The sequence below is a fragment of the Pipistrellus kuhlii genome, unplaced genomic scaffold (genome assembly GCF_014108245.1).
Source record: "Pipistrellus kuhlii isolate mPipKuh1 unplaced genomic scaffold, mPipKuh1.p scaffold_m20_p_35, whole genome shotgun sequence".
Lineage (NCBI taxonomy): Eukaryota > Metazoa > Chordata > Mammalia > Chiroptera > Vespertilionidae > Pipistrellus > Pipistrellus kuhlii.
In genome coordinates this window covers 2,455,110-2,482,218 of record NW_023425535.1, presented here as the reverse complement: position 1 = coordinate 2,482,218, position 27,109 = coordinate 2,455,110, and the positions used below count along the sequence as shown (strand labels likewise).

The 27,109-nt window shown below is 42.7% G+C and overlaps 1 protein-coding gene across 1 annotated transcript in view; it reads left to right on the top strand.

The window, feature by feature from the left end:
- Positions 1–27,109, top strand: part of WDFY4 (WDFY family member 4) — a 235,169-nt gene that overhangs the window by 54,251 nt on the left and 153,809 nt on the right. Inside the window, exons 12-13 of the mRNA XM_045570637.1 lie at positions 6,811–7,391; positions 24,627–24,720. Of these exons, the coding sequence (XP_045426593.1) occupies positions 6,811–7,391; positions 24,627–24,720 (675 nt within the window). The remainder of the gene's footprint in view (positions 1–6,810; positions 7,392–24,626; positions 24,721–27,109) is intronic.

Below are 27,109 nucleotides of genomic sequence, written 5' to 3'. Positions count from 1 at the left end.
TTGGGCTGGTTGGCCGGCCACAGTGCACATCATAGCGACCAGTCATCCAGTTGTTCTGGTCATTCTGGTCACTTGGCTTTTATATATATGGATGATTTTTACCTTTCATTTTGGTTATTTGGTGCATCACATTAATTGATTTACAAATATTATACTAACCTTGTATCCCAGGAATACATCCCACTTGATCATGATGTATTGATCTTTTTTTATATTGTTGAATTTATGTTGCTAATATTTTGTTGAGGATTTCAGGATCTATGTTCATCAGACATACTGGCCTATAATTTTCTTTCTTTGTAGTGTCTCTATCTGGTTTTGGAATTAAGATAATACTGCCCTTGTAAAATGAGCTCAGTAGTCTTCACTCCTCTTAAATTTCTCGGAATTGTTTGAAAAGATAGGTGTTAGTTCTTCTTTGAATGTTTAATAATATTTACCTGTGAAGCTATCCAGTCTAGGACTTTTATTTATTGAACATATTTGTATTATTGCTTTGGTTTCATAGGTTGTAACTGGTTTGTTCAGATTTTCTCTTTTTTATTATTTTAAGTTTACATATGTCTCCTTTTCCCCCAGTTGATCCCCACCCCCAACCATTCCCACCCTGGACAAGCCCCCACTGCCCTAGTGTCTGTGTCCATTGGTTTTGCTAATATGCATGCATACAAGTCCGTTGGTTGTTCTCTATCCCTCCCCCACCTCCCCTGCCATTTGTCTCTGGATCTATTCTTGTTCATCAAATTATGCTGATTATTATATCCCACAGATGAGTGAGATTGTGTGATATTTATATTTCTTCAACTGGCTTATTTCACTTAGCATAATGCTCTTCAGTTCCATCCATACTGTTAAAAATGGTAAAAGTTCCTTTTTTATAGTGGCGTAATATTCCATTGTGTAGATGTACCATAGTTTTCTAATCAACTCTCCTGCTGATGGGACTTAGGTTGTTTCCAAATCTTAGCTATTGTAAATTGTGCTGCTATGAACATAGGGGTATATATATTCTTTCTGATTGGTGTTTCTGTTTTCTTGGGATGTAGTCCTAAAAGTGGTATTACTGGGTCAAATGACAATTCCATTTTTAAACTTTTGAGGAAACACCATACTGTCTTCCACAGTGGCTGCACCAGTCTGCACTCCCACTGGCAGTGAAGGAGGGTTCCTTTTTCTCTGTATCCTCACCAGCACTTGTCATTTGTTGATTTGTTGATGATTGCCATTGACAGGTGTGAGGTGGTACCTCATTATTGTTTTAATTTGCATCTATTAGATGATTAGTGACTTTGAGCATGTTTTCCATATATCTCTCTGCCTTCTGTATGTCCTCTTTCAAAAAGTGTCTACTTAGGTCCTTCATTTTTTAATTGGATTGTTTATCTTCGTTTTGTTAAGTTGTATGAGTTCTCTGTAAATTTTGGAGATTAAACCCTTATCTGAAATAGCATTGGCAAATATGTTCTCCCATGCAATGGGCTTTCTTGTTTTGTTGATAGATTCTTTTGCTGTGCAGAAGCTATTTATTTTTATTTAGTCCTATTTGTTTATTTTCTCCTTAGTCTCCATACCTAGAAGCTGTGTCAGTAAAGATATTGCTAAGACATATGTCTGTTATTTTGCTGCCTATGGAGTCTTATAGGATTTTTATGGCTTTTTGTTTTAAGTCCTTTAGCCATTTTGAGTTTGTAAGTTGGTGATTTAGTTTCATTTTTTTGCATGTATCTTACTAAATTTTCCATTTATTGACGAGGCTGTTTTGGCTCCATTCTATGCTTTTGCCTCCTTTGTCAAATATTAATTGAGCATAATGGCTTGGATTGATTTCTGGGTTCTCTGTTCTGTTCCACTGGTCTATATGTCTGTTCTTGTGCCAGTACCAGGCAGCTTTGAGAACTGTGGCTTGGTAATATAGCTTGATATCTGGTATTGTGATCCCTTCAACTTTGATCTTCTTTCTCAGCATTGCTATGGCTATTTGTGGGTCCTTTTTTATTCCAGATGAATTTTTGGAGAGTTTGTTCTATAGCTTGAAATATGCCATTGGTATTATAATGGGGATTGTATTGAATCTGTTGATTGTTTTGGGTAGTATGGACATTTTAATGATGTTGATTTTATCAATCCATTAACATGGTATGTTTTTCCATTTGTTTATGTCTTCCTCTATCTCTTTTTTCAATGTCCTGTAGTTTTCCAAGTATAGGTCTTTTACATCCTTGGTTAAATTTATTCCTAAGTATCTTAATTATTTTGGTGCAATGGTAAATGTTTTTTTTGTTTGTTTGTTTGGTTGGTTTTTTCTTCCCCATTTCTCTTTCTGTGAGTTCATTATTGGTGTATAAAAAGGCCATAGATTTCTGGGTGTTAATTTTCTATCCTGCTACATTGCCAAATTCATTTATTAGGTCTAGTAGTTTTTTGAAGAAGTCTTTGGGTTTTCTATATATAGTAACATGTCATTTGCAAATAAAGACAGTTTTACATCTTCTTTTCCAATTTGTATGCCTTTTATTCCTTTTTCTTGTCTGATTGCTATGGATAGTACTTCTAGTACTATGATGAACAGGAGTGATGAAAGTGGGCATCCTTTTCTTGTTCCTGTTCTTAGGGGGAATGGGTTTAGTTTTTGCCCATTGAATATGATGTTGGCTGTAGGTTTGTCATATAGGGCTTTTATTATATTGAGGTATGATCCTTCTATTCCCACTTTGCTGAGAGTTTGTTTGTTTTGTTGTGTGTGTGTTTTTTGTTTGTTTGTTTGTTTGTTTTTATCAAGAAAGGGTGTTGGATTTTCTCAAATACTTTTTCTGCATCAATTGATATGATTACGTGTATTATTGTCTCTCAGTTTGTTTATGTGATATATCACATTTATTGATTTGCAGATATTGTACCATCCTTGCAATCCTGAAATAAATCCCTCTTGGTCATGATGAATGATCTTTCTAATGTAAAGCTGGATCTGATTTGCTAGAATTTTGTTGAGGATTTTAGCATCAATGTTTATCAAGGGTGTTGGCCTTTAGTTCTCTTTTTTTGTGGTGTCTTTATCTGGTTTTGGGATTAGAGTAATGCTGGGTTCATAGAATGAGCTTGGAAGTGTGCCTTCCTTTTGACTATTTTGGATAGACTGAGCATAGGTTCTAGTCCTTCTTTGAGTGATTGGTAGAACTCCTTTGTAAAACTGTTCTGACCATGGCTTTTGTTTGCTGGAAGATATCTGATCACTGCTTCATTGTCTTTAGTGATTATCAGCCTATTTTTTTTTCCAGATTTTCTCTTTTTTCTTGATTATCTTGGAAGATTGTATGTTTCTAGAAATGTATTCATTTCTTTCAGATTGCCCAATTTGTTGGCATATAATTATTTGTAATAACAAATAAACAATATAAACTTATACCTAAAGGAGCTAGAAAAAGAAAAACAAACAGCCCAAAGTGAGTAGAAGGAAGGAAATAATAAAATTAGGCAGAAATAAGCAAAACAGAGTCTAGAAAAACAGTAAAAAAAGATCAGTGAAATCAAGATCTGGTTATTTGAAAAGATAAACAAAATTGATAAATCTTTAATCAGATTCATCAAGAAAAAATAACAGAGAACCCAAATGAATTAAATCAGAAATGAAAGAGGAGTAACAACTTACTCCACATAAAGACAAAGGATTATAAGAAAATACTATGAACAATACATGGCAACAAACTGGACAATCTGGAAGAAATGGATAAGTTCCTGGGAACATAATCTTCCAAGATCAAACCAAGAAGAAATAGAAAATCTGAACAGATTGATTACCACTAAAGAAATAGTTAGGCCATATACCCACCCAGGAGAAGAAAGCAGTGGTTATTGCCTCGTCCTTAGTACTCATTGGCCTCCATCTTTATGGCAGTCTGTTCCACTACTCCAATTGCATCTCCCATGAGCCCTGGGACTCATCATCCTGATGCTGAGTTTCTTTCAAAGAACAAAACTATAATTCAGTTTCTCCACAACTATTTTCCCAAGCTCTCGTGGAAAGTCATGATCTAACCTGGTGGTGAGCAAATTGTAGCTCTCTTTGGCCCCTTGAGTGTGGCTCTTTCACAAAATACCACGGCCTGGGTGAGTCTATTTTGAAGAAGTGGCATTAGAAATTTAATTTTTAAAAATGTGGCTCTCAAAAGAAATTTTAGTTATTGTACTGTTGATATTTGGCTCTGTTGACTAATGAGTTAGTTTGGTGATCACTGGATTCTAACCACTAGAAGTCTTTTTTTATAACCAGAAAAAAAAAGTTGACCCATATTGGTTAGGATGAATTTTTCTACTTCACCCAATCCAATGTTATTATTTTTCAATTTTGAACATAATTGTGGACTTTGGCCTTTCATAGATTTTCCTTGTTACTATAATCTTTTGTCTTATTTTTTAATTTCTCAAAATGTCATTGGTGGAGCAGTGGGAACCCTTTCAGCAGCTTCTTGGCCATCATGTCTTGTCATCTTTGAGAGTCCTCGCCTGTGTGCACTCATTTAATCCTGGCCATTCTTTGTCCTCCTACCCAGTCATGGGGTTGAATTCCCCCAAAGCAGCTCAGGTTTCTTGTATAGACTATAATATTAGATAACAGCATTTGGTATTAGGGACACACAGATAAACATTGGTGCTAGGTTAGGGTTGCCTGAATTTTAGGGATAGAGCAGAAAATTACCTTTATTGCCCTAAAGGTGCATGACTTCATAGTTCATGGTTATCTATAATTTTACTAAGTATCTATTTGACGTTCTCTATATGAGTTTTTACTAATTTATTCCCTCCTTTTAAAAAATCTGACCTACAAATTTCTCTATTAACTCCCAGCTTTATGCTATTGATTGTCACCCTAAACTGTGCATTTAAGAGATAATGTCACCTCCTTTCTCTTGAAACCTGTTTCAGGCATCTCAGAGTTGACTGAATTGTGCTGCCTAGACCATTGTCTTCCCTGTGTCACTAGAACATTAAACACCTGAAAGGACAAAGCAATTCAAATCTCTCTCCAGAGCTGACTACCTCTGGGAAACATGCCTAAGGTGCCTGGTGGGAGTCCCAGGCGACTTTTGTGAAGAGTAATTAACTAAATGTAAATAGCTAGAGGCTCTTATATTTATCTAAAATCCTACACACTCTTCACTTTCAGGTGTGAAGCTTTAGCACTGAATAGGAATTTGTAAATTCAGTCCTTCCAAAGCACTTATTAAATACCCAGTGTATACCATGCATGGAGCTCGATGAGTGACACTTTGTAAGTGCATAATAAATGTTTGCTTTAAAAAGAATGAAAAGATGGCTATCATCAACAAATCAGCAAACTACAAGTGCTGGCGAGGATGCGGAGAAAAAGGAACCCTCGTGCACTGCTGGCGGGAATGCAGACTGGTGCAACCACTGTGGAGAACAGTATGGAGTTTCCTCAAAAAACTGAAAATGGAACTCCCATTTGACCCAGTAATCCCACTCCTAGGAATATATTCTAAGAAACTATATAGAAACACCAATCAGAAAGGATATATGCACCCCTATGTTCATAGCAGCACAATCTACAATTGCTAGGATTTGGAAACAGCCTAGGTGACCGTCAGCAGATGACTGGATCAAAAAACCATGGTACATCTACACAATGGAATAGTATGCTGCCATAAAAAAGAAGGAATTCTTATAATTTGCAGCCACCTGGATGGAATTGGAGAACATTATGCTGAGTGAAATAAGCCAGTCAATGAAAGAAAAACACCACATGATCTCACTCATTTATGGATAATAAGAAACATTATAAACTGATTAACAAAAAGATAGACACAGAGACAGTAAAGAAACAAACAGACTGTTAAATTACAGTGGGGAGGGTAGGGAGATATGGGGGAGATAAGAGATCAACCGAAGGACTTGTATGCACACATATAAGCATAACCAATGGAGAAAAAACTATGGGGAGGGAGGGAATGTTTGGGAGTGGTGGTGGGGTGGGGTGGAGATTGCTAAGGTATGTACACATATAATATCTTAATAAAAAATGAAAGGAATGAAAAGTTTGGCTGTCCAGTAGCAACCTCAGAAATCTGGAGAAGGCAGATTCTACTTGCACGTTAGGATAGCCGAGACTTCCTCATGGACTCTTCGGCATGCTTCCACCCATTAAAGGTTCTTCTCTGCCTTGAGTCCCTCCTAAGCTCACACCAGACTTTAGGTAGATTCACTTACTATCATTCCACATGTAACAGTGGTACCCGTGCTTGCACAGAGAGAAAGGAAGAGGGAGGTGCATTGTACAGATTTCACTAGAAGCAGTGACCTTTGCAGTAGAAGAGATGGTTCATTTTGTTGTTCAGTGACTGCGTGTGTGCTGTGCTCCTCGGCAGTGAGCAGCCTGAGTGCCCGCTGTGCATCGGGGAGGCTGGGGCAGTTTTCACGTAGTTTTCCTACAGTGTGATGAGAGTTTGATCGGGCATTAGAGGGGCTGTGTGAGCACGGGCTGGGAGAAGGAGGAGCTGGGGCAAGGGAAAGCTTGCTTTTTGGAGGGAGATGCATGTGCGCTGAGATTTGGGACAGTAAGTCCACCCCGTAAATGAGCATACTCTTTCAAGGCAGCCATTGAAAGAAGGCTCCTGGCAACCAAAACTAAAATTAGGAGGAACAGCATTGACCTCCCGATGTTTCAGAATTGCCCCAGGCAGCTGGCTGTGCCTGTGCTGCGGAGGGAAGAGCCGTGCGTTGGCGGGGTGTGCGGGAGCTCAGTGTGGAAGGTCTGTCTCTGGGGCTTGACTCACGTGTATGTTGTTGGTGTTTCAGTCTCTCCTCCGGATCCTGGAGACGCCCAAAGGCCGTGCTGCTTTCAGAGTGTCCAGTGGGTTCAATGGGCTGCTGTCCCTACTCTCTGACCTGGAGGGTTCTCTCCAGGACCCGCCCCTGCAGATGTGGGGGGCGGTGTCCCCCAGCCAGACCCTGGGCCTGGTCCTGCACACCCTCTGCGTGCTATCTGCGGCGCTGCACCTGGACCCTGTCAACCGGGACTTCTTCCGGAGGAACGGGCTCTTCGAGAAGCTGGCCGAGGACCTCTGCTTGCTGGGCTGTTTCGGGGACCCGGAGGAAGAAGGAGCCGCCCTGCACTCCGGGGACACCACCAAGGCCAGGCCATTTGCTGATTTGCTGAGTGTGGCCTTCTCCTCTGTCAGCCCCTTCCCACCCAAGGTGCAGAGCTGTATCCAGATCCTCAGCTTCCTGGACAGCATGGCCAGCGGCACCCTCCACCAGCGCTGGGACCTGAAGACACCGCTGCCAGCTGGGCTGGAAGCAGCTGTGGATGCCCAGACGGGAGACGCTGGCAGCGACCCCCACGGCAACTTGGAGCAGTGGCCGGACCTGGAGGAGAGGTAGAGCTTTGCTGCCTGCTTTGCAATCGGCCATCAGTGCATCTGTCTCCCATTTCCTACGCAGACATCCTGCACGCGGCGTGGGGGAAAGCCTAGGCTCTCAGCTGGGTGTGCAGAAATGTCACATGACTTCCTGTTCTTTAAACCAAGTTAACTGACTCCACGCTCCCTACCATGGGAGCGAATAGAAAACCACCCTGAGTGCACACAGGGTTGTGGGGTGCTGTTGGAAACTGGGTGCAGATAGAGAGGTTGGCCATTTTCTCTTCGCATCTCTGCTGCTCCTGGAGCCTAGGTGCCTGTGCCCGCTCTCCCTTGTGTACCAGCAGCTTTGTCTTGTCTTACATGCCCCTGAGGGCACTGCCAGTGGATGGCGAGGCCCTTTGACTTCCAGGACACAAAGCACAGTGTCCTTCCAACCGTGGCTTCTTCCTGATCTTGCTTGCCGTCCCCACTTCCCCTGGCAAGGACAATCGCTCCTCTTGCATCCATAGGCTAATCTCCTCAGTGAGCTCAGGCTGCCCCAAACCACATTTTACCTTCCTTCCTAACGCAGAATCCCACCAGAGCAAGGGAGGGCAGAGAACCCCCGCCAGGCCAGGGAGCCGGACGGGGTGGGAAAGGACAAAACCATAGTTGGAGCCTTTCTTCATTCCTCCAACGCAGCAGTGACCAAGTACAAGTTCGCACTGTGATCAGCTATCCTGCCTCCATGTCTGTCATCTGGCCTTCGGGTCCCAGGGCATTTGCATCCAAAGGAAGCTCCCTGTGCCGAGCTTCAATGTTGCAGTTGGTGCTGAGTCGCCAATGACTGTATTGCTTTTGCTTGATTGGGTAATCTGGTCAATTAGTTGATCTCCTAAGCTTGCATTCCTGCCCAAATTGCTCATGATATAATTATTGTTGGATTTGCCTTGCTGATTTTTAAAGGATTTTTGTTTATGAGAAAATTTTGCTTTTCACACTCCTTGACTATCACAGTGTGGGCTGGGCCTGCTCCATGTGTGAGCGTCTTCTGCTCCCTGCCATGGAACCTGGCAGTGAAACTCAGAGCCTCATGCTTTCTTGTGAGATTTATTCTTGTCATAACACATTTCTTTTTATTCTTGTATCATTCTTAGTTATCTTTCAAATCTATTTTCTCACTTTAGCTAAGTTTTAATTTATTGACTGAGGCTTTTTACAATATAATGTCTTCTTACTTTTTATTCTTCACATCACGGATGGTATCTCCCCTTGCCCCAGCACTTAGCGTTCTTGGCAGAGGCTTATTGGTTAGTGTGTCCTATGAGCCAACTTTCAGCATTTTCAGTCACTCAGACAGAAATGTTCTGTGTCTTTTTTGGGCCTTCTTTCCTTCTTTCCAATTTCTTTGAGTTTATTGTTCTGGTATTCCTTTTCTTAATTTAACTGTTAGAAGATTAATTTTCAGTCTTTTTTAAAATATAAATTTTCTGATAACTATCGTGTTTCCCCGAAAATAAGACATCCTCCAAAAATAAGACCTACTTACAGGTTTCCTTGTGAGTGAAATATAAGGCATCCCCCTGAAAATAAGGCCCCCCTAGGCTAAACATGAGAGATTTGGTCCACTGATTCTGAAAGAAATGGAGTCACAAGAAATTCACTAGGAAATTCAGGAATTGAATTGTTATGATGATGTTCCAGAAGATGATGATATGATTATCATTGAATAAATGAGTAAATTCTTGATACTGTAGGATTCACAGTTTGTCTGGTTTGTGTTGACAACTACCGTACCACCGTACCGTATACAGGTAATAAATTTCCTTTATTTTTATTTAACAATAAATGTGTACTGTATTCTTCTTCATGGAAAAATAAGACATCCCCTGAAAATAAGACCTAGCACATCTTTGGGAGCAAAAATTAATATAAGACACTGTCTTATTTTCGGGGAAACAGGGTAGTACTTCAGCAGTATTACACAAGTTTTATATTGTACTTTCAATATAATTTAGTACTAAGTATTTCCTAATTTTCCTTCTGGATTTAATAGTTTTATTCTTGAGCCTTGTTTATTTGGCAAGTTTCCAAAGTTAAAGAATATTTTTGGTAAACTCTCTTGGTTTTTGTCTAAACTTGTCTTTTTTTCTTCCATAATTCCTGAGTGATAGTTGTTCTGGGTATACACTCTTGGTTGACAGTTATTTCCCCACATCACAGAATGGGAGCCTTCCAGTGTTGCCTTTGAGAAATCAGCTGCATTTTTTATTGCTCTTCCCTTGAAGGTAATCTGTCATTTTTTTCTCTGGCTGCTTTTAATATCTTTTTTTCATGATTATTGTTTTATAATTTTACTATGTTTTTATTTGGATTATTTTTAAAATTTATTCTGCTTGAAATTTATCAGAATTCCTAAATTTGATAACTGTGTCTTACAACAGTTTTGGATATTCTCTTTAATTTACTACCTCTTCCTCATCTTTTTATATTATATATATATATATATATATATATATATATATATATATATATATTTAAAACTTCAGTGATATATTTGCTTGATTTTTATTCTAGCTTCCAGTTTCTTATATCTTCTATTTCTCTTTCACATTTTCAGTGTGTTTGTCTCTGTGTACTGCATTTTGTACAATTTCTCTCTATCTCTTTTCCAACTCATTGAATCTCTTAGTAGTGGGCTATTACATAATGTTTAATTCAGCCAGTGAGGTTCTGAATTTTTAATTTCAGTGATCATACTTTATATTTCTAGATCCTATTTTGTTCTTTTTCTAGTGAAATTGATTATTTTATAGCTTTTCTCCTTGTCCATATTTTTCTCTCCTTTATTTCAAACATATGAATCATAATTCTCCCCCCCACCCCCGGGTCTTTTGAGAGATAGATTCTACAATCTGTTGTTTCTGTGGCTGTCACTGAGGGTCCCTTGTTTCTGTGTCATTTGTGGCTTTTGACTGTGAGTCTTGCCCAGAACTTTCCTTCCCCAGGCTCCATGCAGCCCATCCTCACTCTGGTCCCCAGTCTTTCTGCAGACATGAGAGTGAACTCAGTGAGCCAAGCCTTGGCCAGATTCCAGGCCTTTCCCTTTTTCTTCTCTTTGGGGAGAATTCCCTAATCTGTTTAATCTGGAAGTAGAGGGGGTTCCTAAGGAGGCCTCTGCCCTGGCCACCTGGACGTATGCAGCTTCACTTGCGATCTCATCTTGGAACCTTACTCAACTGATTCCACCAGCGCTCAGAGCAGAAGTATTTGTCAGCACCAAGAGACACTCCGTAAGTGGTCTTGGTGATGAAAAGCAACAGCCATGTGGGATGTCTCTGGGGTCTGAGCACCAAACACTTATTTTTATTTAACTTCTTCTCAAACCCTAGACTATTACTAATGCAGAAACCAAGGCTGAGAAAGCATCAATCACACGGCCAAAGTCACACATTTAGTAAGGCTAGAGCCAGGCTCTGAATCCGGGTTCACCTACAAAGTCCTGTGTGTGTATGTGTATGTGTGCGTGTGTGCAAGTGTTCGTCTGTGTGCATGTCTTTTCCTCATTAAAGGAAAGACAGCACTTTGAGCTCCCCTAATGGTTAGGGAAGTAAAAGTTGGCCTGTCTGAGAGACGGGGTTAAAGGCAAGGCAGTTGGGCTAGGAATGGGGACAGGGTGCTCAGGCAGCCTCGCGCTGGCCGGTGGGAAGCAGGGCTGGAGCTCGGGGCCCTTCCCTTAGCCTGTGTGCCCACAGCACTGCCTGCTGCAGAGGGGAGCAGAGCCGGAGGCAGCAGGGCCAGGGAGATGGTGGTCTCCCTGCCTGTGATGACAGCAGCCATTTACTTATGCTCGCCTCAGCTCAGTTTCCCAGCTGCACAGTGGAAGTCGATATCTCTCTGCTGTTTAGGGCCTGTGGCTCGGGTATTCTGACACACCTGGAATAGGACTCGGTAGTCACTCAGGAAACATCACAGGCTCAAAGCCCAGTAAGATCAGGCTTCCTGATGATACGTACCATTCGGTCCATTGGAGAGACCAGTGAGGTGCTTGGGAAACTGTGCTGAAGCACCCCAACCTCTGGCCTTCTGCAGGTAGCTTAGGTGCAAACACTCCCACATGCCCACACCTCCAGGGCATTCTAGGCATCGCCAGAACTCAAAGCTCCACACACCAGACAGCATTTGTGCCTGACTGTTTGCAGCTCCCTCGGAGGCCCATGGGCTCTGGGCTGGAGGCAAATGGCATCCTTCTGATGCTGGGTCCCCACGCAGTCCTCACTGACAACACTTAGTTTGCTAAGATCACTGCCCATGGAAGCCCTGCATCCGGGCCCTGCTGCCCTCGAGAGTGCTCTGGCTAACTCCCTGCTGGTGGGCCACGCTGCCTGCGCAGTCCCCTCCCGAGTGGGCCTTGCTCTGTCATTCAGGTTGGTCTGGTTTGTCCAGGTTCCTCTGGGTGGCCATGGTTGCATATTAGGGTGTGTGCATTCACACGTATGTGTGTCTGCAAACACATGTGTGTGGATATGTGTTTAGTACATTGGGAGTTGAGTGTGCATCTCAGGTACAAGAACCCAGCTGAGCAGAGAGCCTCCTCATAAGCCTGTTCCCTGCCAGTGCAGCCCTGACCTCTCGGGGCCCTGGCTGAGACGGCCGCTGCCTTCAGGTGGCTTTTGTGGCATTGGAGCTTTTCATCGCCACATGGCCCGGAGGGAGCCAGTCTCTCCAGGGCCGCAGAGCGGAGGCTCCTGCTGCTGGGCCTGAACTCACAAGTGGGCATTGAGGCACGAACGGCCTTGCCCTGCTATTCTGTGAGGAGCAGGCTCAGGGAGCAAGCAGGCATGGTACAGAAGCCATTTGTGTGTGCATGCATGTGTGTGTGTGTGTGTGTGTATGTATGTGTGTGTATATGCAGGTGTGTGTGTTTTGAGGATGGATGGGTAGAACCCACAATGGGGAGGGTGGAGTGCAGGAGGTGTCAGTTCCTCCTAGGAATGGCGAAGGCTTGAATAAGACAGTGCCCTGCTGGTAGGAGAACATGTGAGGCATGTTTAGGGCATAGCATGTTCAGACCTGGGTAACGGATTGGAGGGGGGATAGCAGGGGGGAGAAGCATTGACAGAGATGTGGTTTGAAAGAGGATAGTGCTTCTCTGGATGAGAATTGCCAAAATGAGTCCATGTTATTTTTAATTTTTTAATTAGTCACTTAAGAATCCATAGGCTTTTGTGAGAGGAGATGGAGCATCTGAGTCCCGCCCCTGGATATGGTCAGAGTCCAGATGGGGCTCAGTCTGACTCCCATATCTAAGCAGGAAAACGCCAATCAGAGCGCCAGGCAGGTGAGGTGGTGGTGGCGACAGGAAGGGTCCAGCTCTGCTGGCTGAGTGCAGGGCAGGTGCTGCGGGAGGTGAGACAAGGTCAGACTCCCCTCAGGCCATCAGGAGTCCTCACATGAATGACATCACTTTCACTTTGCAAAATCTGGCAGAGATCCCCTTCCCCAGGCCTCTGGGCTCACAGAGAAGGTGATTGTGTATTGGGGTTATAACTTCCAGCTACATCCACGGGACTTTTTCAAGGTACAAGCCATTTGGGAACACCAGTGGAAGTGGTCCCTGAAACCTTGGGATGCAGGGCTCCTGCCCCTTCCCCTGCTCTGGGGGTGCCTCTTAGAACAGCGCTCCTTGAGCCTAAACCCCCTGCATCTGAACCCACTGGGCAGTCACTGAAACGCACCACAATCAGATGGCTGAACCTCAGTCTGGGGCAGGAGTCCAGGGTCGGCTTTAAAAAGGCCCGCTTGTTATTGGTCAGCACGTTCAACTTTGAGAATTCGTACCCCAGATGCTAGGCATCTTTTCCTTTAAATTTTTTAAAAACAGCTTCTTTTTGTGTTAGGTGAAATTCACATAGCATAAAATTGTTGATTGTAAAGCTAATAACTCGGATGGCATTTAGTACATTTGCAAACTTGTGCAAGCTCCACTTCTATCTAGTTCCAAGACACAGGGTGGGCAAAAGTAGCTTTACAGTTGTTGGTATGGGAAGTACAGTAACGAATGAATGATAATATAAGAATACACTCTGTTGTCTGTACTCATAACTGTAAGACCACTTTTGCCCCACCCTGTGTTTTCATTTCTTCTAAAGGAAAACCCATACACATTACCATTCTTCAGCCAACTCCCATGAAACCACCAAGCTGCTTTCTATCTGTATACATTTGCCTGTTCTGAATATCTCTACTAATAAAAGAGTAATATGCCAATTAGACTGGATATCTTCCTGACAAAGCTGGGCCAAGGCAGAGGTTGTTAGGGATGATCAGGCCAGCAGGGGAGAGCAGTTTGGGTGATCAGGTGGCAGGGGAGAGAGTTAGTGGGATCAGGTTGGCAGGGGAGAACAGTTAAGGGAGATCAGACCAGCAGGCAGAGTGGTTAGGAGTGATCAGGCAGGCAGACAGAGGGCTTAGGGGTGATCAGGCAGGCTGGCAGAATGGTTAGGGGCGATCAGGCAAGCAGGCAGGTGAGTGGTTAGGAGCCAGTGGTCCCGGATTGCGAGAGGGATGTCTGGCTGCCAGTTTAGGCATGATCCTACAGTCAGACATCCCCTGAGGGGTCCCAGGCTGGGTTGAAGGACCCCCCACCCCCCGCATCCCCCATGCACAAATTTTGTGCACTGGGCCTCTAGTTTCATATTAATGGAATCATACAAAAGTCTTTTGTGTCTGGCTTCTTTCACTTAGCATGATATTTCTGAAGTTCATCTGCTTGTAACATGTCAGTACTTTATTCCTTTTAATGGGTGAATATCATCCCATTGAATGTATATACCATGATTGCTGTATTCATTCATCTGTGATGAATGGACATTTGGATTGTTCCTACCTTTTGGCTATTATGATTAGTACCCCTATGAACATATGTATCCATATCTTTTTAAAATTCTTTTGGAGTGAAATTGCTGAAGGCTTCAAAGGTAATTCTATGTTTACTTTTCTTTTTTTTTCTTTTTATTTTAAATTAAATTATTATCTGTGTACACATTTTAACATTGCCCCCCCCCATACATACCCTCCCTCCCCAGAGTTTTGTGTCCATTGGTTGTACTTATATGCATGTTTACAAGTCCTTCGGTTGATCTCTTATCTCCCCCAGATCTCCCTACTCTCCCTGCTGTAATTTTACAGTCTGCTTATTGCTTTACTGTCTTTATATCTGACTTTTGGTTTGTCAGTTTATAATGTTCTTTAATATCCATAAATGAGTGAGGCCATGTGATATTTCTCTTTCATTGACTGGCTTATTTCACTCAGCATAATGTTCTCTAGTTCTATCCAGGTTGCTGCAAATGATGAGAATTCCTTCTTTTTTATGGCAGCATAGTATTCCATTGTGTAGATGTACCACAGTTTTTTGATCCAATCATCTGCTGACGGGCACCTAGGCTGTTTCCAAATTCTGGCTATTGTAGATTGTGCTGCTATGAACATAGGGGTGCATATATCCTTTCTGATTGGTGTTTCTAGTTTCTTGGGATATATTCCTAGGAGTGGGATTACTGGGTCAAATGGGAGTTCCATTTTCAGTTTTTTGAGGAAACTCCACACTGTTCTCCACAGTGGTTGCACCAGTCTGCATTCCCACCAGCAGTGCACGAGGGTTCCTTTTTCTCCACAACCTTGCCAACATTTGTAGTTTGTTGATTTGTTGATGTTGGCCATTCTGACAGGTGTGAGATGGTACCACATTGTTGTTTTGATTGCATCTCTCGGATAATTAGTGATTTTGAGCATGTTTTCATGTGCCTTTTGGCCTTCCTTCTGTCTTCTCTTGAAAATATTCTATTTAGGTTCATAGCCCATTTTTTAATTGGATCATTCATCTTCCCTTTATTTAGTTGTATAAGCTGTTTGAAGATGTTGGAGATTAAACCTTTATCAGTGGTAACATTTGCAAATATGTTCTCCCATACAGAGGGCTTTCTTGTTGTTTTGTTGATGGTTTCCTTTGCTGTAAAAAAGCTTTTTATTTTGATGAAGTCCCATTTGTTTATTTTCTCTTTAGCTTCCATTGCCCTAGGGGCAGTATCAGTGAAGAAGTTCTTTTGGCATATGTCTGAGATTTTGTTGCCTGTGGATGCTTCTAGTATTTTTATAGTTTCCCGTCTTATGTTTAAGTCCTGTATCCATTTTGAGTTTATTTTTGTGTATGGTGTAAGTTGGTGATCTAGTTTCATTCTTTTGCATGTATCTGTCCAATTTTCCCAACACCATTTATTGAAGAGACTGTCTTGACTCCATTGTATATTCGTGCCTCTTTTGTCAAATATTAATTGAGCATAGTGATTTGGGTTGATATCTGGGTTCTCGATTCTATTCCATTGATCTATAAGTCTGTTCTTGTGCCAGTACCAGGCTGTTTTGAGAACAGTGGCTTTTAGTACAGTTTGAAATCTGGTATTGAGATTCCTCCTACTTTACTCTTCTTTCTCAGGATTGCTGTGGCTATTCAGGGTCTTTTATTGTTCCAAATGAACTTTTGGAGAGTTCTTTCTAGGTCAGTGAAATATGCCGTTGGAATTTTAATGGGGAGTGCATTGAACATATAGATTGCTTTAGGAAGTATGGACATTTTGATGATGTTGATTCTACCAATCCATGAGCATGGTATGTTCTTCCATCTGTTTACATCTTCCTCTATCTCTTTTTTCAGTGTCGTGTAGTTTTCCACGTATAGGTCCTTTACTTCCTTAGTTAAGTTTATTCCTAGGTATCTTAATTTTTTTGGTGTGATGATAAATGGAATTGCTTTTTTAGTCTCTGTTTCTGTAGTTTCACTGTTGGTGTATAGAAATGCCATGGATTTCTTGGCATTAATTTTGTATCCTGCTACATTGCCAAATTCATTTATTAAGCCAAATAGTTTTTTAATGGAGTCTTTTGGTTTTTTTATATATAATATCATGTCATCTGCAAATAAGGATAACTTTACTTCTTCTTTTCCAATTTGGATGCCTTTTATTTCCTCCTCTTGTCTAATTGCAATGGCTAGTACTTCCAGTACTATGTCAAAGAGGAGTGGCGATAGTGGACATCCCTGTCTTGTTCCTGTTCTTAGAGGGAATGGTTTTAGTTTTTGCCCATTGAGTATGATGTTGGCTGTGGGTTTATCATATATAGCTTTTATTATGTTGAGGTATGATCCTTGTACTCCCACCTTGTTGAGAGTTTTTATCAGGCAAGGGTGTTGGATTTTATCAAATGCTTTTTCTGCATCAATTGATATGACTATATGATTTTTATCTTTCAATTTGTTTATGTGATGTATCACGTTTATTGATTTGCGGATATTGTACCAACCTTGCATTCCTGGAATAAATCCTACTTGGTCATGGTGTATGATCTTTGTGATGCTCTGCTGGAGCCGATTTGCTAGAATTTTGTTGAGGATTTTGGCATCTATGTTCATGAGGGATATTGGCCTGTAATTCTCTTTCATTGAGTTGTCTTTATCTGGTTTTGGTATTAGGGTGATGCTGGCTTCATAGAAGGAGTTTGGAAGTGTTCCTTCCTCTTGAATTTTTTGGAAAAGTCTGAGGAGGATAGGTTTTAGTTCTTCCTTGAATGTTTGGTAAAACTCTCCTGTGAAGCCATCTGGCCCTGGGCTTTTGTTTGCTGGAAGCTTTTTGATGACTGTTTCAATTTCTTCCCAAGACACTGCTCTATTGAGATTTTTAGATTCTTCCTGATTGAGTTTTGGAAGGTTGTATTTTTCTAGGAATATGACCATTTCCTCCAGGTTGTTCAGTTTGTTGGAATAGAGTTGTTGGTAGTATTTTGTAACAATCCTTTGTATTTTGGCGGGGGTTGTTGTTATTTCACCTCTTTTGTTTCTGATTTTGTTTATTTGGGTCCTCTCTCTTTGTTTCTTGGTTAGCCTGGCTAGAGGTTCATCTATCTTGTTTATTCTTTCAAAGAACCAGCTCTTGGTTTTGTTGATCTTATGTATTGTTTCTTTGGTCTCTATGTCGTTTATCTCCGCTCTGATTTTTGTTATTTCCTTCCTTCTGCTTACACTGGGATTTTCTTGTTGCTCTTTTTCTGACTCTTTGAGTTGTAGAGTTAGATCATTTGTTACCATTTTTTCTAGCTTTTTGCAATAGGCTTGTAGGGATATGAACTTCCCTCTCAAAACTGCTTTTGCTGTGTCCCATAGATTTTGGATAGTTGTGTTTTCATTGTCATTTGTTTCCAGGATGTTTTTAATTTCTTCCTTGATTTCTTTGGTAACCCAGTCCTTGTTTAATAGCATGCTGTTTAGTCTCCATGTGTTTGATTTCTTTGGATTTTTTTTCATTGTAGTTAATTTCCAGTTTTATGCCACTATGATCTGAGAAGATGCTTGATATGATTTCTTTCTTCTTGAATTTGAAGAGACTTTGCCTATGTCCCAAAATGTGGTCTATCTTTGAGAATGTCCCATGTGTGCTTGAGAAGAATGTATATTCTGTGGCTTTGGGGTGGAATGTTCTGAAGATATCGATTAATTCCATCTGGTCTAGCGAGTCATTTAGGATTGATATTTATTTGCTGATTTTTTGTTTAGATGATTTGTCAAAGGGTGACAGTGGGGTATTAAAGTCTCCTACTATGTTTACTTTTCTGAAGAAACACTAAACTGTTTTCCATAACAACTGAACCAGGTACCTAAGTACTTAATCTTTTGGGGGGAGCACTATTTTATGATATTTTTAAAGCTTTGTTTTCCCAATGTTTATTGCTAGTATATGGGGATATGATTCATTTTATATGTAACTGCATCCTGAGGCCTTGCTAACCTTACTTATTAGTTCCAGGAGCTTTTTTTAATATATAAATTGCTCGAGATTTTCTACATAGACAATCATACTGTTTGCGAATTTCTCCTTTTCCAATCTGCTGTTCCACCTGATGTTGAGTGGAGACAGTGAGAGTGGCTATCCATGCCTTGGTCTTACCCTGGAGGAGAAAGCATTCAGTATTTTGTCATCGAATATTATATCCACTATTTTTTTTGTAGAGATCCATAATGAAGTTATGGAAGATTTCTTCTATTTCCAGTTTACTAAGAGTGTTTATCATGGAAAGATGTTCGATTTCTCAGATGCTTTTTCTGCATTTTGTCAGGTGTTTATTTTTCTTCTTTAGTTTATTAATATGATGAATTACATTAATATGACTGATTTTTGGGTAGTGAATCAGCCTTCATTTGTGGAGTTGCCATGGTGCCTCACTTATTTTACTTTTGACTTCCTACTTGTTTTTGAGGATTTTTGCATGTGTTTGTAAGAGATGTTGGCAAGTAGCTTTGTTATACTAACTATGTCTGCTTTTGGTAACAGGGTAAAGCTGGGTTCATAGAATGCATTGGGAAGGGTCCTCTTGTATTTTTGGTAAAAAGGTTGTGTAAATTGGTGGTGTTTATCTTTTGGACGTGTGTTAGAATTCACCAGTGGAAACATCTGGGCCTGGAGCGTTTTTTTTGTTTGTTTGTTTTTTTGTTTGTTTTTGTTTTGTGTGTATGTGTGTTTTATGCATGTGAGGAAAGATTTTCAATTCTATTGAGTTTTTGTAATAAGTATAAACTATTCTGGTTTTTTGTTTTGTTTTGTTTTTTTCTTGCTTGACTTTTGGTAATTTATGGCTTTGTAGGAATAGATCCATTTCATCTAAATTATCAAATTTATGTGGGCAGTATTATTTGTAGTATTTTCTTATTATCCTTTTAATGTCTTTGGGGTATGTAGTAATATTTTCTCTTTCATTCCTGATATTGATAATTGTGACTTTTCCTTTTTAGTTAGTTTGGCTAGTAATTTTTCCATTTTTAAAATGTTTCCAAAGAACTAAAATTTTCTGTCTTTTATTTTCTTAATTGTTTTTCCGTTTTTAATTTCATTGCTATTTACTATCTTTATTATACTTTTTCTACTCGCTCTGGGCTTGTTGATTAATTTATTTTTAAATAGCATCTTACATTAGAAACTTGGATTTTTCATTGGAGACCTTTATTCTCTTGTAATGTAAACATTTCAATCTATATGTTTTCTTCTAAGTACTGCTTTAACAGCACCTCATAAACTTTTCTATGGTCATTATTATTTAAGCTCAAATATTTTCAATTTTTCTTGCAACTTTCCATTTGACCCATAGACTATTTAGAAACATGTTGTTTACAACATGTCTGTACTTAATACCACTGAACTGTATAGTCAAAACAATGAAGGTAGTAAGTTTTTGGTTATGTGTATTTTATCACAGTAAAAAGAGAGGTATATTTTTTAATTCCTAAGTACCTGTATCCTTTTCAGTTTTCTTTCTGTTATTCATGCTGATTTTAATGTTGTTGTGATTAGAGAATGCACATTAGATGATTTTATATATTTGGGATGATTTAAGGTTTATTTTATGGCCCATTAGATGTTGACATGTGCTCCATGAAAACTTGACAAGAATGTGTATTCTGCAGCTATGGAGTGGAGTGTTTCTAGAATGCCACTATATAGTTGGTTGGTGGTGTTCAGTTCTATATCTTTGGTGATTTTCTGACCATGTTTTATATCACTTAGAAAAGAGTGTTGAATTATATATAGACTAGAGGCCCAGTGCATGAAATTCATGCATGGAGGTGTATGTCCCTCAGCCCAGCCTGCACCCTTTCCAATCTGGGACCCCCTGAGGGATGTCTGACTGCCCATTTCGGCCTGATCCTGGTAAGGTAGGGTCTAAACAGGCAGTCAGACATTCCTCTCACAATCCAGAACTGCTGGCTCCCAACTGCTCTCCTGCCTGCCTTCCTGATTGCTATTAATCACTTCTGTGTGCCAGCCTGATCTCACCCTAACCACACCCCTGCCAGTCTGATTGCCCCTAACTGCCCTCCCCTGCAGGCCTGGGTCCCCCCAACTACCCTTCCCTGCAGGCCTGGTTGCCCCCAACTTCCCTCCTCAGCCAGCTTGGTCACCCATAACTTTTCTCCCCTGTAGTAGGCTTGATCTCCCTAACTTCCCTCCCTTGCAAGCCTGGTCCCTCCCAAATGCTCTCCCCTGCTGGCCTGATCACCCACAACTGCCCTCCCTTGCAGACCTGGTCCCTCTCAACTACTATCCCCTGCTGGTCATCTTGTGACAGCCATCTTATGTCCACATGGGGGTAGGATCTTTGACCACATAGAGGCAGCCATCTTGTGTGTTGGAGTGATGGTCAATCTGTATATTACTCTCTTATTAGATAGGATAGAGGCCTGGTGCATGGGTGGAGCTGGCTGGTTTGCCCTGAAGGGTGTCCTGGATCAGGGTTGGGGTCCCCTTGAGGCATGGAATGGCTGGGCAAAGGGCCTGTGGTGGTTTTTCCCCCAGAGACACAAGCAGAGGCCCTGGGATCTATGATTTATTTATCTTCTATAATTGAGACTTTGTAGCCTTGAGTAGAGGCCGGGGCTGGCCAGGAAGTTTGGCTTTGTCCATCGCCAAGGTAACCCAAGCTTCCTGCTTGCTCCGTTGCTGCAGCCTTTTTTGTTAGGATTTGTTTATCTTCTATAATTGAAACTTTGTAGCCTTGAGTGAAGGCCAGGGCCTGCCAGAGTGGGCAGAAAGCTTGGCTTCCTCCATCTCTGGGGAAATCCAATCCCTCCTGCTTGTTCAGTGGCCAGTTGCCATCTTGGTTGGGTTAATTTGCATACTCACTCCTGATTGGTTGGTAGGCTTGGCTTGGGGTGTAGTGGAGTAATGGTTAATTTGCATTTTCCTCTTTTATTAGTGTAAATTGAGGATTTACCCTTTTACTTCTTTCAATTCTTATGAATTCTGATGCTCCTTTGTAAAGTGCCTGCCCATTTTGGGTTCTATGCCTCCTTTCATCATTATGCAATGTACCTGTTGATTCCTGGCAATATTCTTCACTCTGAAGTCCTCTTTCTCTAAAATTAACAGAACCATACCAGCTTTCTTTGGATTAGTGTTAGCATGGTATACCTTTTCTATCTGTTTACTTTTAACCTCTATGTATTATTATATTTAAAGCGGACTTCTTGTAGATGGCATGTAGTTTAGTCTTTTGCCTTTTCCATTCCTATGATGTGTGTCTATTAATTATTGTATGTAACTCATTTTTAGTCAGTGTAATTTTTGGTGTGTTTGGATTTAGGTCTATCATCTTATTTGCTTTCTCTTTGTTCCCTCTTTTTTTGTTCTCTGTTTCTCTTTCCTTTTTGTGGGTTATTTGAATGTATTATCTTATTTCATTTGAATTTACCTATTTAATTTTTTACTCTCTCTCTTTGTTTAGCTTCTTTGGTGCTAGTTCTAAGGATTATGATAAACATACTTAACTTTTTAATAGCCTACTTATAATTAACGTTTTGCTGCTTCAAATAAAGTATAGAAACCTTACCTCTATGCACATCCCTTTGGCCTCCCCTGTATCTGTTATAGTTGTCATGTGTATCCCACCTATTACAATTTGCTTCCAACCATTAAGTGTGTTTTAAGAACTTAAGAGATAAAATAGTTATTATACTTTTCTAAACATTTACAATTTCTATTGTTCTTTCTCATTATTGAAATACCAATTTCCTTCTGTTATGATTTCCTTCTCACCTGAAGAAATTATTTTAGTATTATATTTTAGAGAAAGTTTAATGACAAGCAATTCTCTGCATTTATCTCCACCTGGGAATGTATTTATTTCTGCTCTAGTTCCTGAAGGATGTTTTTGCCTAATAGGAAATTCTGTGCATTTCTTTTCAGCACTTAGAAACACTGTTCCCTGGCTTCTGCTTTCTCATGAGAAAACCCATGGTCATTCACACTGCTGTTGCCCTGTGTGTGATGTGTTGTTCTTTTCTGGCTGCTTTAAGGAGTTCTCATTGTCTTTAGGATTGAAAAGTTGGTTATGTTGTTGGTTATGTATGTATGCCTGGGCATGGACTTTTCTGTTGTTTATTTGCGTTTAGCTAAGCTTCTTGAATCTTTAAGGTTACTAAATTTGAAGAAATATTGGCTAAAACCTTCATGAACATGTTTTATTTTTACACTATACTCCTTCTCTCCTGGGGAACTCCAACAACTGGAATATTAGTTAGATTCTTTGATTTCACGATGTGTGACATTTGAAACTTTCTTCATTTTTTGTCAGATTTCCCAATAATTTATCCTCAAATTCATGGACTCTTTCCTCTCTCAACTTATTCTCTTATTGTTCTAATTTAGTGAGATGTAAACATTCAGTTACTGTAATGTTCAGTTCTTAAATTTTTATTTTTTTATTGATTCCATTTCTTTACTGAAACTTTCTAGTTTTTCATTCATTTCAAAAGTATTAACCCTAACTTCTTATAGTTTGGTTAATAATAGCGGCTTTAAAGTTTTTGTCCAATAATTCAATACCCGTGTCATCTCACATTTGGCACCTTTTTCTGGGTGAGAGAGTGAGGTCTCCCTGGCTCATTCTATGCTGAATAAGTTCAGATTGGATCCTTCACACTTGGAATGTTATGGACCCTGATTCTTGCTAACACTTCCTGCAGAAAGTTGGTTACTTTGCTTTACCAGGCAATCAGCCCAGCTGGGCTCAGGTTTCAAAGACTTTGCAGCGTATTTTGATCTCTCCTGTACTTGCTCCAGATGATAGCCAGTCTTGGGTAGTGGTCTGCCACCAGGTTCAGTTCTCAAAGCCTTAGAATGTGATATAGCATCAGACCACACATGTGCAGCTTAGAATTGAGCCCAGAGTTTGATACAGAACTCAGTGATCTCACTTTCATAAGCCTTTTCCTCTTCATCATCTCCTCAACACTTTCTGACTCCCCAGCCTTTTCCTTTCCTCTGTTAGACATTCATGGCGTTTGTTTCCCTGCTCACCACACATTTCACACATGGTGCCTGTTTCTGGGCCCAAGCAGGTGGAAGGAAAGGAGACAAAATAAGGAGAATTTTGCCTACACTTTGGGACCATAGTTCCTCTAGTCAGAGAACAGGATTCTCCTCCCAGGGAGTTCTAGATCCTGCCCAGCACTGCTTCTGCCATGGGCTGCCTGATGCCTGGGGAGAGAAGGAATGGAGAAAGCCAACAAGAAGTCCATGGTCTGCCATGGTGTGTGGCTTGTAGGAGCCTCCTTTCCTGCTCCTCAGACCAGACATAGCGCCTCTTCTTGGATCTCTGTGTGCCCTGTCCACACGCCATGCATGGCTCTGTGTTTCGGGCTCCCTGCGAGCCCGCCCAGAGGTGCTGCGGGGCTACGGGAAACCACTGCCAGCCGCCTGTGCTCGGGCTTGGTTTCTTTCTCTGCTGCCACTCACTGTGCAGAGTTCTTAGGAGGCAGCTCACGCATCCTCCCTGGGCTTGTAGCTGCATTCAGTGCTAGGACATAGGAGTGTGCCTACACCAACTTGAAGAGGCCTGGAAGTTTGTGAGTGTGTGTGTGTGTGTGTGTGAGAGAGAGTGTGTGTGTGTGAGAGTGTGTGAGTGTGAGTTTGTGTGTGTGTGTGTGTGTGAGAGAGAGCGAGTGTGTGTATGTGTGTGTGAGTGTGTGTGTGAGAGAAAGAGAGAGAGAGAGAGAGAGAGAGAGAGAGAGAGAGAGAAAGAAAGAGAGAGAGAGAGTGTGTGTATGTGTGTGTGAGTGTGTGTGTGAGAGAGACAGAGAGAGAGAGAGTGTGTATGTGTGTGTGAGTGTGTGTGTGTGACAGTGTATGTGTGTGAGTGTGTGTGTGTGAGTGTGAGTGTGTGTGTGTGAGTGTGTGTGTGGGTGTGTGTGTGTGAGAGAGAGAGACAGAGAGAGAGAGAGAATATTTGTGTGTGAGTGTGTGTGTGTGAGTGTGAGTGTATGTGTGAGTGTGTGTGAGTGTGTGTGTGAGTGTGGCTTTGTGTGAGTGTGTGTGTGTGGCTGTGTGTGAGTGTGTGTATGTGTTTAACATATAATAAGAACTTCACCATCTCCTGCATCTGCAGAGACGGGGAGTGAACCAGGAGCCACTTCCGTTGAGCACAACTCCTTGCCAGGCCCGGGCCTCGGGGCACAGAAACGTCACCCTCCTCCTCTGGGTGGAAAGGGTGGCAGTGTAAGCGCCAGCAGAGCTGGGGAAATTAGCTCAAATTAATTAGTCTAAGGTCATGTAGACATAAGTGGCAGGCGGAGGGTGTGTGTCGTGGCCTCTCTTAGAAAGATCCAGAAAGGTCTGTGGAAACAAGTGCCTGAAGGCTCAGGCTGATGGGCTTCCCCTCTGGCTGCAGGATGGACGAAGGTGATGCTGTGATCATGCACCCCGGGGCCCTGTGCATCATGGTCCAGCTGCTGCCTCGGCTGTACCATCACGACCACGCCCAGGTATGTGTGACACACACAGCTGCCTTCTTACCCGGCTGGCTGTTCAGCTCCTTCTGGCTGGGACTGGGCTTTCCTTTGCGCAGTTACCCTCGGCATGGCACTCTGTGTGAGTGTGAGCGGAGCCCCTGGCGCAAAGGGCCATCTGCAGCCTGTGATGCCCCAGACACTGGGCCAGTCCTGCCGCCTTCCAGGGCCTTCAGGACCCAGCAAGTGGCCACCTCCTAAAAACAGCAGCCAAACCAGACTGGCTGCAAGGACGGCGCCCCCTGAGGCAGGTCGGTGCTGAGGAAGCAGTGGGCGTTGGGGACCCCAAGTCCTTGCTCTGTGCATGGCGCATGCAGGTCTCCTGGTGCCCTGCACTCCGGCCGGGGCTCCGTGCAGGCTGAGCGGGGCTAACGGCAGACACTGCCCATGGAGCCTGCTTCTGTGCGGGGACCGGGAGGAGTGACAGCGCGGACAGACACATGAATAAGCTCACAAACGAATCCCCAGCTACAAACTACGAGAAGGACTGTCCTGGAAAAATCCAGGGTGCTGGGAGGGAACCCCGGATTGGAGGCGGGACCCAATCACATCTCACTCTGTGAAGGGGGAGGTCATGGGGGCCGCCTCTTAGCTGGTGGCCAGTAGGCAGGGAAGGAGCCTGCTGGGTGGCTGGGCGGGGAGCAGGGCAGCGTGGGGACCGGGCGGGTGAGAGGAGGGGCGGCCGAGGAAGGAGCAGCCTGTGTGGAGGTTAGCCTGGTCCCATACCCTCTGTGCTGTGTGGGCAGCATGAGTGTAAAGAGAGAGGGGCTGCTGGGAGCAGCACTGAAACCCCTGCCACACTTCTGGGAGCATCCAACTGAAACATAAGAATATTTGCTCCCCAACCCAAATGCCTTCTCGTCATGTAGTTAGCTGGGGTCTGGACCCTCCTCTCCACCTTGGCATTCAGACAGGGCTTCTCTGGAACTCACAGAAACTGGCACACATTCTCCTCAAGGAATGTTGTTCCTTTACCAACATGAGAATGTCCCTGTTGGCATGTGCCTGAGGCTCAGGAAGCTTTGTAACCCCCTCGGGTCTCCGGCTGGTGCGGGGAGGCATGAGACACTCCCAGGCCCGCGGTCAGACGTGTTCGGTGAACGGGCCTCTCCCCGCCGTGGCTCTCGCAGAACGCAGCCGTGCAGCCTGCACGTCTTTCCCGGGCGGCCGCCTCAGGAGCAGCTGGCTCCTTGGCTGCAGTTGGCATCGCGATGGACTCGCAATGAGAACTCCGCCGGTGGCTGGGATGGGCTTAGCACTTGGACAGTTGCTCGTGGTGTGCTGTGCACCCCCCACCCCCCACCCCATGGCTCTGCCTGACAGAGTGGCTCAGAGGACAGTGTCAGCCTCTCTGCTCCCAGTGCCTTGTGAGCCTGGGTTTCAGCTGCCACATTAGTATATGGGCAGGAACTTCCTCTCATCCTATGGTGGTAATTAGTCAAGTTAAGAATGAAAACGAATCCCATTTGGCATGCAACTTTTCTCTATTCAGGTCACAGTAAATAATTTAGGAAAAGTGTGATTTTCCCCATCTTTAAAATATGCAAATGAAACGCAGTGGTGCATTTTCTCAAATATTTTCTGCAGACGCCAAGCCAGTGCTGGTCAAAGTTGGATAATTGCAGTAATTAACTTCTGAAAGGGGTGTGTGTAAATTTACTATTCATAACAACAAATAGAATAGTAAATCACGTGAGACATAACCCGGAGGAAATGCTGGAAAGGGGGCTGCAGTGCGGGTTTTGCTGCAGAAAGAGGAGCAGGGAAGGAAGTGCCAGTAGAGGGCAGTGTTATTTAGAAGATGGGCTGTGGGTTCCCATGTGTCTCCCTGTGATCTGCTCTGTTAACAGCCCAGAAGTGCTTTGCTTTTTCTCCAAAATGCCAGTGCTGCAAGCTGCCTGGGGAGCAGACAGGCCAGCTGGCCCTGTCTCCCCTGCGCCATCCCCGGTACAGAGCGGGCAGTGGGAGCTTTACTGTGAGTGCTGCTGGCCCAGCACAAGGCGAGATGGAGTGCAGCTCAGCCCTCCTGAAGCTGAGTTGGCCCCGGGAAAAAATAACAAATTGAAAAAAGGACAGTTTTCGTTCCGGGGTGCTCAGCAGCCGCAAGGGTCTTGCCATAGAGGTGCCCGCTTCTGGGCGTAACTAGGAACCCCTCCTGGATGCCATGAGGATTCTGAAATGACAGTTGCAGGACCTCACTGAAAGATGAGACGGGGGTGCGGAGACGGGAGACCAGGACACAGGCTTCATTGGTGGAGATACCCCTGCAGGGCTGCCTTCCAAGGAGAGAGCACATGTGCCAGGATGAACATGCCTTTTGAGGGGAGGAAAAGGAAGGGGCGGGCCTGAGGGCACTCAGCACACA